The sequence below is a fragment of the Zootoca vivipara genome, chromosome 4 (genome assembly GCF_965207765.1).
Source record: "Zootoca vivipara chromosome 4, rZooViv2.hap1.1, whole genome shotgun sequence".
NCBI classification, from domain to species: Eukaryota; Metazoa; Chordata; class Lepidosauria; order Squamata; family Lacertidae; genus Zootoca; species Zootoca vivipara.
This window is the reverse complement of record NC_142587.1, coordinates 32,168,584-32,186,638: the sequence shown is the minus strand read 5'-3', so window position 1 is coordinate 32,186,638 and position 18,055 is coordinate 32,168,584. Positions and strand designations below refer to the sequence as shown.

The window sequence follows — 18,055 nt, the reverse complement described above, 5'->3', positions numbered from 1 at the left end:
AACTCTCAGTACAGTTTATAGGGCCTCTTTATTTTATCTTAATAAAATGGAATCACAGCTTCCATTTCAAAATTCAGTGTATTTGACTTTGTAGCTAGTTTTTCCCCCAGTATCACTACATTTAGCATAAACCAAGTTTATTACTAAGATAGTTTCATATAAATGAAATGAACATATTCATATAGATTAACACAGTACTTTTTTTTCCTTAAAAAATGTTTAGAGGTACTCTCATTTTCCTACTCATATTGAAATTCTACCCCCCCCCCCAAATGAGGCCAAACTTAGATTCACAAAATGTTTAGGGGTATGCATACCCCGGCATACACCCAGAAAAAAGCACTGGATTAATCCCTCTCTCTCTCTCTCTCTCTCTCTCTCTCTCTCTCTCTCTCTCTCTCTCTCTCACACACACACACACACACACACATATTTTGAAACAGTTATTAGGAGAAATAATTTCTGTAGACAGAAACTTAAAAGCCAATTAAAGAGCACTTCATATTTATTAAGAACTGAGTCCCACATTCTTTAATGATACTTGCTCCCTAGTCCAAGTAAGAATTACAGCCTTTGTTTTAAGTATTTCTGGAGTTGCTCTATCAAGTTTCTAAGTATTTGTTAGTGGATTGTGCCCAAAGTCTACAAAAAAAGTATTCCTGTGTAAGCAGGCTGTGAGTTGCAACCTTGGTTTGCTTTAAAAAAACACATAGAATATTGTGTTGTATTTAGGATATTACAAAAATGTTTTTTGGCTTCATCAGAAAGGTTTATTACTATTAGACTTAAAGAAAGTCAATACAGCAGGGGATAAATATGTAAATCCTACAACATGTTTCTCAACAGAATTAAGTGTCTTCTATACATCATTATCATACTTCATAAATATGCTATGAAATGCCTTTAGAGCATGCTCAACTACTGTATAGTGCAATGCCCTTCCATGAATATATGGTCCACTTAAAATAATTAGAGCCCAAGCTTATGAAAATGTTTTAAGTGCCTAGGTTCCTGTACAATCAATGTGCACAAACTATGCAACCTAGAAAGTGCATGTCAAAGTTTGAGGAAGACTGAAGTTGAGGCGATAACTGCATACATATTTATTTCCCAGTATGGGACACCAATCGATACTGTAAGGAACTTAAAACACACAAACAACCAAAGTAGTAACAACAGAGGAAGATCAGGGAATGGAAGAAACGTATTGTTTACTAGCATTACTATTACTGTTGATTATTTTACACCCGGAGTTCAGGAAAACTGACCTTCACACAGGGTAACCAACCCCCCCCCAAAAAAAAAATGGAAGGGAAAACTATCAGCTGAACACTGTAACAAAAATAAATGCATCTATTTGCCATTCAAAATGTCAAATGCCATTCAAAATGTCAAATTATGTGCAAGGTCTCTAAAAATATGTCAGAACATTCTGGCTTTTGGCCTCGAGGTCATCTCACTGCACCTAAAAACGAGGCCCAAATATCAGAAATCAACCTACTTAAACCAGTTCAAAAAGTGTCACAAGCAGAGAGTAGGTGCGTTGCAGAAAGGTGACAGCACCACAAATGGACTTGCCATGCTCTACTGACCAGACAAGGAATGGCCAGCTGGCAGGCTCCATAGTCATTTTTACCTGTCGGCCCTTCCCTTTTAAAATCAAGGGGTGGTAAATCAAGTATATATACACTCTTAAGGAAAGCAAAAATGTTTTTTTCAGTTGGAAGAATGAGATAAATCCCATACTTTAACGCTACATCTCTCTCGGATTTGTCTGCAGCATGTTTGTTATACATAAGCATATATATTTGTCTTTATTATGCTTGAGCACACAAACATACACTCTCCATAATTGTAAAGAGCTTCCTTCCAGATGGCATAATCTTTATTATGGAGCCTGACAGGGTATGTTTGGGTGGCAAAATAGATTTCTGCCCCTGAAACATTATTGGGAAGACAGAGTGGCAACCTTCCCCCCTTAGCCATCCCAGGCCTAGACTGACAATGCCTCATTCAGTCAAGAATACCTTTGTATAGAATTTTAAATGTGCATAAGTACCAGCATACTTGGTTAGGCACTTTTTCGTAGAGAACAGTAATACACACGAGCATTTGTTTTAATTTCTAGAATGAGATAACGCTCATAACCGTGTGCCTACCTACATTAAGGAAAACTAAACTGAGGTCATCATAAGTCAAAGGCTAGGGGGGGAAAACAATCAACTGCAATTTAATCTCTGGATATATATCTTTAAAAAAAAAACCAAGAAAAGAATTACCACATCTCAATGATTTTCTTTTAAAAACTTGAAATGTCAAGCACACCTTGTTTAAAAAATACAGTGCCTTGGAATGATTCCCTCCAGAAACTTACCATCACAAACAGCAAGCTTCCACACAAAACTAATACCTAAACTTTATGAATACTGATTAAGGGCAGTCATCCATAAATCCACCTTTCTCAGACAAGTGTCCTCTGGTGAGCAGGACACATGGTGAGCCAATCCGAACCCAATTGCACTTCTGAAGCAGGTAAGAAACATCAGGATTCCATTCCAAGCACTGGGGGAGAATCCCAATGTTTCATACTTTCTCCATATCCTACAAAAAATAGGAGAAGACCTTGCTTCTTTCCCAAGCCCTCTGTTCATGTTAGGAGATTTTGGGAAGGGTTTTGGTGATTATCACCCTGCAAGCCAACACAACATTTGTGGACCCTTGATTAAGGGTCTTTTCACAAGTTACAAGTGGTGACCACCATCACGTTTAAAGTGGCTTATATTTATCTACTCCAACATATGTAGACACGGGTGAGAGAGATACCTATGGGCAATCCAAATATTAACAGTATACATCTCTTGTATAAACTCTCAAGCAACATGAGAAATGCCCTTTTATTTTAGCAAATTCAATTTGGAAACTGACATCCCATTTGTAATTTTCCAGACGAACCTTACAAGAATTGCAGAACTTCTGCGCTGATTATTTGTGTTAATGTAGAAAACCGACAACTCTCTATGCTGCAGTTGTTTAACTTTGTTGTTTAACTTTCACCCGCAGGGTAAGTAACGTTATTGCCAGGACAGGAGTGGCTTTTAATGAGGTTGAAGCTGGAATCTGAATTCATTGATTCCTTATTTGCTTTGTGAATACAGAAACTGAACTTCCAAGTTCACAGAATTTTAAAAGTATTGCATACTTAGGAAAAGGTGTGCATATTTGGATCAATACTCCAATACCTATGTTATGTATCTTTGGAACTGATAGGAAAAATGTCTTTCTATGGCCGACGTCAAATGCGTTAAAATTAATTACTAATATATATTCAAATACCCTCAAGCTGTTAAAATGAAATCTGAAGGTGCATATAGCAAAGTAAACTCTTAATATCTGAATCAGGTATACCAAATTAGCTAGTCATTTTGCTAAAATGAGCGAGTTCTGTGTCTCAAGCAAATCTGAACTGTTTTCCAGCAATATCCAGGCTCTACATTTTGGATGACTGAAGTGTTACTTAGGCTAATGGCCTAAACTTTCCTTGACAGGAATTGAACATTTTTCTTTCCTCTTACAGAATCACTTAACCACAACCTTCCTTTTGCCCTGAATAGTGCCAGTTCAAAACCTGACTTCATAACCTGTGTTATGAAGTAGTTTACTTGGTTAGGAAAAAAACCTGGAAGGCTGTGAATGGGCAATTTTAGAACACCTCTCTTCAGAACTCTCACACAACAGGAGGTGCATGGAAGTTACCACGCAATCACCTCAGTTATAAATTCAGACTCTAAAGTATACATGAAATTGTGCTGCCGTGGTCTTTTTTAGAACACAAAAGGCACTGAAGTACTTTCCAACTATTTACAAATGACCAATAAAAAAAGTAGAAAAGTGGTTACAATCTGCCACGATCCTAACATTCTTGTCTGTTGATCATTAAAAGCTCCTGAATTCATGTAATGTGTTAATGCACTTCAAATGCTTACTGTGAACAAAAAGGCGTATCTGTAAACCAACTGCTGTATTTACTTAAGTGTGAGCAACTATGCGCTGGTAAGAAAATATTTTGAGAGACAAATACACTGCACTGTATCTTGGACTTAATTATGAGCTCTTCGGCGCCGTTCCAGATGACAGAGAAAGTCAGTGAAGGAAGGAAATTTACCAGTGTGCAGATTCGGAAACATGGATTTAAAGAACCCTCAAATAAAGCTGTGAGAAAAATGAATTTTTCTACCTAACGAAAGAGATATTGGGGGGGGGAAATCCAATCTAAATTTCTGAAGTGTCTCTACATTTTACAAAGGGACAGCTTATCATTCATTACACCTGCCCAATGGAGCACAGACGCTGGATTTAATTTATTCACAACCATGTTTCAGGAAGACATTTTGAAAACTTCTAGAACACCTCAACCTTCACTGTATACATCACCTTTCTAGGATGAAGAAATACACCAGCTTTTGCACTGATGCAGTTCTTACCCGCCTGTCGTGAGGGGTATGAGAGTATTCCATTTTAATACCATTTAGATAGTTGAAGCATGATTAACAGTTAGTTCTAGAGAAACTGGATCGAGAACGCCAATTCATTTCACACATTCCAACAAGGAATGAAAGGCTCTGTTGTTCTCTGGGCTTAGAAATCAAAGTCTCTGTCATTCCCATAGCCTAGAAGTGGAAAGGCTTTTATTATTTTCTGGGTCATCCAGTCCCTTTTGATATCATGGTATCAATCAGTCTTCGTATTGGGCTTATTTAAATCCCCAATACTGAAATTGAACTCCTTGAAGACTTGTATGAGAACAATTCCAATAGATACAGTGGTGAATCCACAAGCCATCCCCAAGAAATCCACCACTCCAACATTACTCCACTCTCTGAACAGGATGGCTGAGGCCAACAAGACCAGAGTAGTGAACACTACATAGTAGATGGCACCAAACACCGAGGAGTCGAAACATTCCAGAGCCTTATTGATGTACCTGAACTGAATTATGATGCTACATCCTAATACTGCCAGCAGGACCAAGCAGAGGTACAGTGCTCTTTGGCTCGATGGGTTATTGTGAAAGATATCTTGAGCAGCTAGTCCAATGCCTTTTGTACTGGGCACTGTGAAGCTTCCTAGCAATGAGCAAATGCTGATGTAAACCATAATGTTGGTGGGTCCGTGAGCAGGTGCAATCCAAAAGATAAGCAGGAGGAGCATGAGAAGGACAATGCAGAGGTAACCCACGAACACTGAAAGAAAGGAAGAAACAGAATGGCAGCATAGTAAATTTCTACATAAAGGCCATTTTACAGAGGACATTTTTTTTCTCATGTTTACAACATGCCTATGCCATATGCTCGAAACCAGAACAGAAAACTGGAATAAGCTTTGAAGGGATATAGAATATAGTGTGTTTTCTTCTGTTCTGTCACCTACGGTATTTCTTGAGTTAAAAGCTAGCATTAAGGGTATATAAAACAGATCAAATTTCCCAAAAGGAATACATCCCTAAGTAAAGGTAAAAGTAAAGGGACCCCTGACCATTAGGTCCAGTCGTGACCGACTCTGGGGTTGCGGTGCTCATCTCGCGTTATTGGCTGAGGGAGCCGGCGTACAGCTTCCGGGTCATGTGGCCAGCATGACAAAGCTGCTTCTGGCGGACCAGAGCAGCACACGGAAACACCATTTACCTTCCTGCAGTAGCGGTTCCTATTTATCTACTTGCACTTTGACGTGCTTTCGAACTGCTAAGTTGGCAGGAGCTGGGACCGAGCAACAGGAGCTCACCCCGTCGCAGGGATTTGAACCGCTGACCTTCTGATCGGCAAGCCCTAGGCTCTGTGGTTTAACCCACAGCGCCACCTGCGTCCCTACATCCCTAAGTACTTATACCTAAAATAATTGCGTATTACTTTAATGCACAGCCTTCTAATAAAAAAAGTTGGTTTTTCAAAAAAACTAATACATTGATAGTTGCTACAGTCTTGTGTAATTAGATTGGTTAAATTCCACTGACTTCAATTCTGCAGGGCTGCAGCTAATTTCTCCTTTAATAATGCACTGAAGCATATCAAGAACTTAAGCAGATAAACAGTTCCTATCAACTGTGTGTATCTGAAGAAGTGTGCATGCACACGAAAGATCATACCAATGACAAACTTAGTTGGTCTCTAAGGTGCTACTGGAAATTTTTTATTTAGTTCCTATCAAAAAGCAAACTGGCTTGTCTTATTGTGCTTCCAGTGTTTTTCTGCAGTCATAGCCACAATTATTCTCTTACCAAGAAACAAGAAACAACTAGCTGAATTCAATGCAACTTGCTTCTGAGTAAACATGTTTACGATTGTGGAGCAATTCAACTGCAGTCATTACATTACATTAAGATACAACATCTTTTTCACAATGCAAAACTGCACCAAGCGCAAATGAGGCGATACCTCATGTGGGACCAACTTACACTGTTTTTTTTTTTTTGTTCTGTGGAACTGATACAGTTATTGAGACTCAAGACTGAGTTGGCAATGTGATTATCCCAAGGAATTAAATACCTGGATTTGTGAGCTTCTCTTCAAGCTCGGCCTGTGTGGTGACACTTTCAGACTTCGGAGAATGGATTATGAGAACAACAGAACCTGCACAGCTCAGCAGGCAGCCCAGCTTGCCAAGAATGTTGAGTTTTTCTTTCAGTAAGTAGGAAGCTAAAATGGATCTTTCAAAGAAGAGAACATTTTATTCAAACTTTCAATACTGTTAATTTAATTGTAAGGTAAGTCATTACCCTTTATCCTCCACCTTTTTTGGCCAGGCCAGAAGGATTTGCTTGTTCAAAGTGGTTTATCCGTCTCTGTGGATGTGGAGATAAGGGATCAGCTGTAACATTTGACCTTGGGTTTGGCAGGTGGGAGGACAAAATGGGAAGAAGACGCTTCCCTGTCACACTTTTAGATGACCGCAAAACATAATTTTATGGAGTCTTCCCTGGAAAATGCATGTAGGGTGTGTATATTTCCTTCACTCAGTTCCAGAGGGTAAACCATTATTTATTTATTTATTTAAAAAGGAAAACAATAAGAGATTCTCAAGTAGATGAATAACCCAAATAACGTACCAGTATATTGAATCAACCAATATCACCTTTTGCCAAACCCACTAAAAATATTTGGCAGCACTCAAGTATTTATGTTGACAGTTTATATACCATTTAATTACAATCAGCTCTAAGTGGAGGAAAGAAGCTCAACAGGGTAAAACTAAAAAATTAGTCAAAACCATAAAATCAGAATTCAGTTAAAATGGAATAAAAATGTCTTTAGTGGGCATCAGATATTCAACACGGTGGGGGCTCCTTTGATCTCAGCTGAAAGGGAGTTCCATAAAAATTGGCACACAATACTAACCACAGCTCCTGGTGGATGTGAGCTATATGGGGTCACTAACAAGGACTCCCCCAAATACCTCATTGATCAGGCAAGGACATAAGAGATCAGCTCTGTCAATCTGTTTGGGCAATGTAACTTCTCATTTCTCTTCTCCCTTCTCCATTTCACTGTGTGTCCTCAAAATCTGCTGTGGACAGTCCCTCAACCCTTGAGGAGATTTTTGAGGTGCATGGAGACTGCAGGAGGAGATTTTTGAGGTGCATGGAGACTGCAGGAGGAGAGAAGAGAAACGAGAAGCTTATCATGTGATTATATGTCTAGTCAGTGCTATTTTTCTGGAAAAAGAGGTCCTGGAGCTCACCTTCCTCTTAGAATGGCAATGGCACACACCTGAGAGGTCCCGGAACTGAGTTCTGGCTGGGGGAAATAAAGCCCTGTGTCTAGTCATTCTATGATGGATCTTTGAGGATGGATAGAACACGTGATCCAGATTAAAAGCAGCACATTTGAGTCTCGGTACTTTCAAAGGATGAGATGATAGTATGTGCTGAACTCTCACTTATTGAAATCAATGCCATTTTTAAAAGTGATTATGTTTGGCAAGATTGTGCCCCATGTGCTTCATTTTCTTTGGGTAAGCCTGGAGAGTTAAAACAGGACTGAAGACCAACAAGCTTCATCCTTCACCCACTTGACCTGCGCCTGCTTGAGCAATGGAATTCTGCTTGCACAACAGGACTTCTGATTTCTTTCTGGGGTTTCCCCCCAGATGAGTGGAGTTGTTATTCAAAACATCTGGAGGTTGGCAAAGCCTGAATTAGTAGGATAGACATGGCGCACCGTACTGAACGGCGGCCAATACCCGATTCATTGTCATATCTTGCTGGTATTCAGATATGAACTCTATATACAGGCATTTACATCTGTATAAACTTCAAAATAAACAAAATCCTTACCCAAATGGAACCCCCAGAGCTCCAAGAGGAGTCACCAGAACAGTAGGAACTGCAGTATAGGCTAAGAAATTCCCGATTTGGCCAAGGGCCACTGTGGAAAGAAATGCAAATGTGTCAATGGCAAAACAAAACAGGCTGCTGCTTACGTCAGAATTCTGATCAATGAAAATGTTACACATTAACTGTTCTGCCTTTTGGGAAACATCGATTCATGCTGCAATCCTATGTCGGTTTACATGGAAGTAAGATTCATTGAACTCAGTGGGACTAAGTTCTGAGTATACATGTGTAGGATTGTGCTGCTGAGTGAAAATCAGAATTTTCCAGCTATTCGCTTTAAAAAACTACAGATCTTAACATTCTGAAACCTAGTACAGTCATACCTTGGTTTAAGTACGCCTCGGTTTGAGTACTTTCAGTTTAAGTACTCCACGGACCTGTCTGGAATGGATTAATCCACTTTCCATTACTTTCAATGGGAAAGTTCGCTTCAGGTTAAGTACGCTTCAGGTTAAGTACAGACTTCCAGAACCAATTACACTCATACTTCGGGTTAAGTACGCTTCAGGTTGAGTACTCTGTGGACCCGTCTGGAACGGATTAATCCACTTTTCATTACTTTCAATGGGAAAGTTTGCCACAGGTTAAGTACGCTTCAGTTTAAGTACTCCGTGGGCCGTCTGGAACAGATTAATCCACTTTCCATTACTTTCAATGGGAAAGTTTGCTTCAGGTTAAGTACGCTTCAGGTTAAGTACAGACTTCCGGACCAATTGTGTACTTAACCTGAGGTACCACTGTATGGGGTAGTGGCTAATAATGATAATAATCTGCTGCCCATCTGACTGGGTTGCCCTAGCCACTCTTGGCAGCTCCCAACAAAATATTAAAAACACAACAAAACATCAACCATTAAAAACTTCCCTGAACCCATGTCTCTATCATCACATAGCAATAAAACTGACTGGATGCCCTTGGACCAGTTAATCTCTTTCAGCCTCCCCAACCTGAAATGCATGCTGCCTTTCTTTGGAGGAATGGTGGGGTATAATTGAAACAAATAAACACATACATTTGGAACAAGAATAACTACCAGTTGGCAAAATAATCACAGCCCAATCATGCTTCTGAAATTCAGGTCCAGTCTGGGAGGACTTTTAATTAACAAGCATAGGAACATGAACATGCTAGCTACATTTTATATTAAGGAACTATTATTCTTATTCTTATTCTTATTATTTCTGAAGGCAGCCCTGTTTAGGGAAGGTGTTTTGTTTTTGTTTTTTAAACGACTGATGTTTTAATGTATTTTTAATCTCTTGTTGGAAGCCGCCCAGAGTGGCTGGAGAAACCCAGCCAGATAGGCGGAGTATAAGTAATAAATTATTTATTATTAATTATTATTACCTTACCATAATTTAGCCGTAGGAAAGTTAAGGATGCACTGGGGCTAATTCCCCCGTCAAAAAAACTCAACTTTTGGTAGCACACAGCTAAATGTTAAGGTGCTTCCGTACATGGGCTTAGGCTAGGACATTTGAAACAGGAGGCAAAACTGGGGCATGTTCTTAATTAAGGCAAGTGTATATACAGGGGGAACAGAAGAAAGCAAACAGGTAGACAAAAAGAATGCCAAGAAAAAAACCACATGTTAGGATGCTAGCAATCCAGTATAATAACTCCAATGTTTAGGCTACAGAAAAGGACACTACACCTGCATAGTTTGCATACCAAGACTACTTAGTCCGTTCTTGTGCAAGCATTTTTCCATGCCTAAAGAGAAAACATATCTTTGTCTCACACCATATGGGCATGTTTTAGGTTCCCACAAAAGCGCACACAGTAATGAAAGAGTGAAGGAGAAACATGGTAAGGAAGGCACACTTTGACACAAAAGGAAGATCTCCATGAGAGGCTAGGTCTCATGACAACAGCAACATAACCCATGTACTCAGCAAAACATATCAACCACATTTCATATTTATATGTGAGGATATGCCTGCAGACAGTCTGGTCTCCCAGTAAGCTCTTATATGTATTTTATTATGTACTTATGAATAAAGACTCATATACTCCATCCTGGTCCGTATAGTTAAAGCTATGGTTTTCCCAGTAGTGTATGGAAGTGAGAACTGGACCATAAAGAAGGATTGATGCTTTTGAATTATGGTGCTGGAGGAGACTCTTGAGAGTCCCATGGACTGCAAGAAGGTCAAACCTATCCATTCTGAAGGAATTCAGCCCTGAGTGCTCACTGGAAGGACAGATCCTGAAGCTGAGGCTGCAATACTTTGGCCACCACATGAGAAGAGAAGACTCCCTGGAAAAGACCCTGATGCTGGGAAAGATTGAGGGCACAAGGAGAAGGGGACGACAGAGGACAAGATGGTTGGACAGTTTTCTTGAAGCCACCAACATGAGTCTGACCAAACTGCAGGAGGCAGTGGAAGACAGGAGTGCCTGGCGTACTCTGGTCCATGGGGTTACGAAGAGTCAGACACGACTAAACAACAACAACAACTCCACCCTGATCTCTGGGGGGAAAAGTGTTGGCCTAGTGTTTTCTATGTCAAGTTGATTTTAGGTACAGAGAGAATGGTTGCAATTTGGTTAAAGCAGGAGCAGTCCGGTATTTCTCTGTACCTAAAATCATCTCACTTCTGACATCTCTGAAACATCACCAGATCTAAAAAAAAAAAAAAAGAGGTCTGCTGAACTTTCATTGACCAGTGACCAGATTAAAAATTCACAAGCTGGTGCCTGACTTACAGGTGTGGTATTGCAATGAAGTAAGGTGAGGTGGCAGCTTCAGGCAATGGGTTTTAGGAACCATTAGAGGTTAGGGGATGTTTATGTATTCCTTGCCGCCATGCATTTTTTAATGTAAAAAAATAGACTCTTGAAAAATCTGCCTGAGGGAAGAGGCAGTGGCAGCAGATGCCTCCTAGTAAGGTTCAACGTGTACACGTCATGCAGGTTCCTAGACACACTGTGGTGTTTCTCTGGGGTAGGCTTACACAGCTTGTGGATGAGCAAGCCAAATGCTGTTCGTTGGTCATGAAACATCTGTGGATGTCCAGATGCATTAAAAAACATACCCGTTTTTTGCAGTCGTGAGTTGTCAGAAAAACACAGGGTAATTGAGCTCCTGGTTCTGGTGGGCTGTTTTCACCCTGATTGCAGGCTTCCCCTGGAGCTAACACCATAGGAAGTGTTTGTGTGTGTGTGTGTGTGTGTGTGTGTGTGTGAGAGAGAGAGAGAGAGAGAGAGAGAGAGAGAGAGAGAGAGAGAGAGAGAGAGAGATGCAAATGCTTGGTGGTATCTTAGATACCACCTGTTGGATCAGGCATCCCCAAACTGCGGCCCTCCAGATGTTTTGGCCTACAACTCCCATGATTCCTAGCTAAGAGGACCAGTGGTCAGGGATGATGGGAATTGTAGTCCAAAACATCTGGAGGGCCAAAGTTTGGGGATGCCTGTGTTGGATAAACAATTCTGGACAATGAGTGGTACTGGACCATTCTGTTGAAGGGACCTTCCTCTCAACCTCTTCTCTTCTACTCTCACCACCAGGAGTGGAAACGGGTCTGGAGAGCAGGAATATGTCTACAGTGGAACCTCGGGTTGCAGGTGTAATCTGTGATGGAGGCACGTCCACAACCCGCAGCGTTTGCATCCTGCAGTGCTGCGTCTGCACACACGCGGGATGAGATTTGCCGCTTCTGCGCATGCGCAAGCAGCGAAACCCAGAAGTAACCCTTTCCGGTACTTCCGGGTTTCCCGCGGTACGCAACCTGAAAATGCGTAACCCGAAGCTTCTGTAACCCGAGGTACCACTGTACAGTTATCAAGGGAGATAGCCTTCCAGGAGAGTGCAACATCTCCCCTCTTACTGGCAACTCATGTCTAAGTCTTGAATTCCCTTTCTTAGTAGACAGTCTTGTTGTCTCCCAACAACAAAATCTGGCTGATGCTCTGCAGGGGCTGGAAACTGCAATGCCAAGTCTCTTTCCTAAAATTGGCAATGGCAAAATCAAAACCTTCTGAAGAAAAAAAATTGGTGATGAGCCTGCAAGGTGTGTCTCTATGGAAAACCACTGAGGTGGAATAGTTCAAAACATATTATCTAATTCTAACATTAGCAGTCAACTATGCCAATCATTTTCTAGCCTGACTGACTATGAATGTCACTTACATAAGGTATTCGTGTTTCTAACTGTTATCAGCATCCCACCTTAATTCTCAGGGCTTGCTTTTCCTTCATATTTCATGTCCGAAGGCTGACTCACACAAATGCTTCTGAGGTTTCTTTGTTTAATAGCAGATGCAGCAATTGGGGGGGGGAGCAGCTGAAAGGGGTTTGTGTGAATCAGTTCTAACAGCAAGGCTTACTATTGTTGCTGAACTTTGTATTTACTGGCACTGCAGTGTTACAATTGAATGAGTCAGTATTTTTCTTCAACTAATGTAATAATGATAATAGTAATAATTAACCAGAAATCCTATAGCAGATATCTGAACACACCAACCTCTGGTTTGTTGCATTGTTTGTTTTTGCCTGGCCATGTTTGTCCTCACAAATTTGGTGGAGAAATCAGTTATGTTAAACTGGAGGATATGAATTGTGAGGCAGTGTGGTGTAGTGGTTAGAATGTTGGACTAGAACCTAGGAGACCAGGGTTCAAATCCCCACTGGGTCAGTCACTGCTTCTCTGCTTACTTGACCTCACCATTCTACAGACCTTGGGGCAGCCACCATCTCTATCTAACCTACCGGGACCTTACTTCACAGTGCTTTGTGAGAATACAATGAAGGTGGAGAACCATGTGTGCCACCTAGAGGTGACTGGAGGAAAGGCAAGATAGTAGTGAATATGTAAATAAATAAATTTCTCATGTGTGACACGAGTCACTTTCAACTGCAGTACCTCAAACTGAGCTGTTGAGGATTTTCTGCTGACATAGGACAGCACTAAGCGGATTTTTTGATCTCTAAAACCACAGAAGTGGCCTCAACAGTCCTGGATAACTGCTCAATATTTGACAAAATATTATTATTACCTTATCAATACAGAAGATTATGGCGATTAAAATTTGAGCATTCTAATAAAGGTCAGAGGAGTTAACATTTTCAGTTATGCTCCAAACAGCAGAAGCTTTTAAAAATGTGAAACCTTTGATGCTCCAAAGACTCACTGTGTGGTAACGCTTCATTAAAAAAAAAAGAATCAAAAATGTGCAACAGGCTAATCAAAGTGCCCATTTATAAGACATGTTACTCAAAACCTTCAAGTAAGGAGCAAGTAGTAACAGAATAGGAGGGGGAAGAACACCAATCTGGCTACGAGATCCATGCTTTTGTATTTCGCACAAACACAGCACCTTTGAAACAAGACAAGATACAAGTACTGTAGGTTAAGTTCACTCTTTTACAGAACACTCTCAGCACTGCAGAGAGGGACGACAGGAATCGGTGGAAGGTCTGCCGTGCCAGCAGAATGCAACATAAGGCACCTGCATGAAAGATAACATCAGAAGAAACTCTCCAGATACACTGGACTAAGAATGTACAGGATGATATGGTAGCCGTTCCACCAGCATTGGTTGCCGGTCCATTTCTGAATCCAATTCGAGGCGCTCATGATAGTGCTTAAAGCCCGAAATGACTCAGGCCCCAAACATCTGAAAAACCGCCATCTTCCCTGCAGACGCTCTTGGGTCTTAAGATCAGCAGAGAGGACCCTCTTGTAGTTCGCCTGCCCTCAGAAGCTCAGAGTGGGGCTGGGAGAAGGAGTAATTTGTAGAAGCCCCTATGCTGTAGAACTAGCGCCCCACAGAGGGGTATCCTTATACTGTTTTCAGAGAATGCTGAAGATGTGCTTCTTTAGCCTTTGAGACATGTGATGTTTATTCTTAAAATTATTTTTAGTGTTGTGTTTTAAATTGTTGAAACCTTTCCTGGGACCTTAGGCTGAAGGGTGGGTAACAAACTAATGGCCACAACACCACCTTTCCCCTGTTCGATCACATAAGAATAGGATTTATTAGTTAGTATACTTACTTGCAATGGTGCCTGACCACCAGACTATGTCTGTTAAATATGAAGTTCCTAGAGAAGAGAAGAATCAGAAAACAGAATGTCAACAATACTGCAAAAACCTTATCTATATACACTCTACAAATCACAAATTGCTGCCCTTCTCCACATGCGGCCTTTGTCAAATCTAATAACGGGCCCTACTAGAACTTGCTGTATAAAAATATAAAGCATTATTATTCTAACAATCCTACACACATCTACTCAGAAGTAAATCCTATTGCAGTATGTGGGGGTTACTTACTCACAGGTATATGGGTATACGATTGCAGCCCAGCCCTGGTCACTTGTAGGGAAAATAAGCAACCCTTAGTTTTTTGTGTCATTCTCAATGTTATGACTATTAAATACAAGTATGTTCACTCTGCATCGTTGTGTAAAACAAAGGAAGAGATTTTGGAAAATAGCCTTTTTGTGCCAATGTCAACCCATATCACAAAGGATGGTTTTCTCTTTTATTTAAAGGCTGTTTAAGAAAAGGGTGTATTTGAGGTCTGGAGGGGGGAATAGGATATATAAGTTTTGTCCCAGCCTCAGATGAAACATATGAACCAGTAAACTTGTTTTTAAGGTTTTGAACAGAGCAGGAAGTCACCTTCTGTAAACATGAAAGTAGAAACATAACTTTTCTGCCAGCAGTGGAAAACAACACCAAAATGAAAGGCTATCTCTTCATGGAAAAACCAGACCTTTCATTTGATTCTCGTTTCAACTACATTTACAAAAGAGTCTAATAACACAAGTTAAGGATTACAGAAAATGAAAACTAGGCATGTTATATCATACTGTCAGCCGGTAGTGCTGCAGTTCTTCAAGTAATCAGCTATATTTCAGGGCACCCCGAGCTTAACATTATCAGGAACAATATGTTCTTAAAGCAGTGATCAGAAATAGTTTTATGAGGCACACCCAATATTTTTTTGGGGGGGGATTATAGTTACTCAAGTACTAAAAAAAACCTCCGACATCCCAGTTGTTTAAAGAAGGGGTAGTGCAAGCAACCTACAATTATTATGCTGCAATCTGTTTGTAACAAGGATGGGCCAAATTGTGGCCTCCTGTGGCCTCCTGGGTCTGATTAGACCACAAACTTCTGAACACTGGCGATGCTGGCTATAGCAAATGGGAGTTTGAGTCCAGCAATATCTGGAGGGCAACAGATTCCCCACCTATGATTTATCAACTTAACAGACCAACCATACACAGTTGAACATGCCTAAACCCATCCAAACCCTTCCCTCCCAAAACCAGTAGGATTAAGTCCATTTAGTTCCACATGATATTTGGGGTGCTTGGCTGCAATTCTGTGCATTCTCTCACTTGGGAGAATCACCTGCCTGAGGCAGGACAAGTCCAATGCGTTTGGCAGCCTCACATCAACTCCCACTGTGCCCCAATTCTGGCAACCATGTGTGCATGTAGATATATACACTACTTTGGTTCAATCTCCTGGTAAATAATATTATTAATGTTGTCTCCAACACCCAGCAATGTTTAATTTGCTTAAGTCAGTGAAATGAAACAAAGTGAATTTCAATACTTTTTGCCACCTTAGGTCTAATCACATAAAGAACTCGGGTAAGATTCCACTCGCTGCCAATCTTTCAGTCGCTAACATGCTATTAACATAAAAAGAGAGCAATATTGTTTTTAAACTGGACATATTATACACCATAGCTTGAAACACGTGAGTTACTTTGTCTAATTTATTCTGTGAGCTGCCAGTCATTCTGGTAATTCTTCTTTCTGCCCTTGCACTTAAGTTATTCGTCACAAACACCCAAATGAACTTTATATAACAGATGACAAGCTGCCGCCAGTCAGGAAACCAGGGAAATTTCCTATGTTGTCTTACAGCAAGGTCTTGTTTATGTTAGCAGAATCGGATGGTTTTGTAACAGGACCGGGGGGGGGGGGGCAGACTAAGAGCAACAATGCCCATTCAGGCCTAGTTTCTGGAATGGAACAGCTTACATATTAGAAAAGCCATGTGCCAGTATCATCCTCCTGCCTGCGTCTGATTTGAGGATATTGTTTCTGCTCACCTCAGGTGCTCCCACGAGAAAATACAGCAACCGTTGGATGACTGAATCTAAGTCACACAAAAAATTGCACGCTAATTGCAAAGAGTTGTGCTCTTCAAGTCTGGTCTGAGGAGTTGTATGCTCATTATACTTGTAGAAGAACTAATTATCACGGCAACAATCCAAAGAATGAAGCAACTAGTTACATTCTCCCACGGGGGGGGGGAGGTGCCCGTATTTCAAACTGTGGCATGGTTACAACTTCCTCCCTCCCCCCTCAATTCCTGACATTTAGCTTCTTTACTAAACGTTGTCACTTTCTGGAAGATAAAGCTTTAAACTCCTCTGTGGAGTAGATTCCCTGGATCCATAACTCACAGAGTTTAGAAAACCAAAATAAAACTTTCAAACAGCGACTTTGACAACACAGCAGTTTCCTTTTGAAAGAGAAACCTAATTTGGACTTAAAGGGTCGCCCCAGCCCACGAGGAGGACTTGCAAAGACTGTAGCTGGAGGGGCTGCGCAGCCGAGGGGGTTAAATTCAGGCACTGCCTGCAGCGACCATGAACCTGCCCACAAGCTCCAAAGATGCTCTTCTTCAAGTGCAGACAAGGAGCAGTGGCAGTGCTACTGCATTGGACAGGGATCCCCCCCCGTCACATTCATGGTCCCCCCCCCCCCACAGAGCCGCACCCCCTCTCCCTCCAACACCCAACTCCTCGGTGTGATGGAGCATAGGAATCAATGAACATGATGCCTGTTGGAGGAGATAGGATCAGATAGCAGAGAAATCGTGGAACCCCTGAATAGCAATGGGGTGCTAGGAAGGAACACAGGGGCTGGCGAGGATGTGTTTTGAAGCATGGGGAGCGCCAAAAAGTCGCTCCCCCCAGCCCCGGAACAGGGTGCCAAGGAACTGGATCGGGGGCGGGTAGCGAGATCGAGCCTGGAGGGGAGGAGGTGGACCCGGGTTGCAAATAATAATAATCGACCCACAACCGTGGTTCAGGAAGAGGGATCGGGGCGAAAAGGGCCGTAGGAGGTGTCCCCCCCCCCTGCCCGCCCCCTACCTCGTCCTCTAGCGCGCACGATCCCTTTCTTCTGCAGCACAAAAGTGGAGCCATTCACCAGGCTGGAGACCACGGCCACGCTTAGACCCAGCGACACCGCCGCGGGGCCTGGATTGGGCGAGCCCCCGTCCCCCGCCGCAGCGACCGTCATCCTCATGCCCGGGCGGCGGCGGTGGTGCCAACCCCGAGGAGGACGCCCAGCGCCTCGCTGACCCGGCTCCTTCTCCGCGTTCCTGAAACCGGCGGCTGATCTCTCCGCGGGATCCGCCCTGAACTACGGAGCTCCGCCCCTAGTTGCTGCTGCTGCAGCTGAGATCTCAGCGCCCTCTGGCACCAAAAGCCCCGCAGTCCAAAGTTGGGCGGTTGTTGCTCCTGCCTGGCTCTGCACCCCCGGAGCTGGACGGGAGGGGACCACGAGGACGACGAATAAGGTCCGTTTCCAGCATCAGCGCCCCCTCTCCAGCACCGCTTGCAAGTTGCTGAGCGGCCCGGGCTCTGCACCATGACATCATGGCGTTGCACCATGACGTCATGCCC

General features: G+C 42.1%; 1 protein-coding gene across 1 annotated transcript; it reads right to left on the bottom strand.

The window, feature by feature from the left end:
• Nucleotides 1-9: 9 nt before the first annotated feature.
• On the bottom strand, nt 10-18,055 carry NIPA1 (NIPA magnesium transporter 1). Its single transcript, XM_035116034.3, has 5 exons — nt 17,519-18,055; nt 14,388-14,435; nt 8,327-8,417; nt 6,540-6,700; nt 10-5,240 (listed from the first exon to the last, which is right to left on the bottom strand). Exons 1-5 carry the CDS (start codon nt 17,673-17,675, stop codon nt 4,729-4,731), a joined length of 969 nt encoding a protein of 322 aa, XP_034971925.1. The 5' UTR covers nt 17,676-18,055; the 3' UTR covers nt 10-4,728.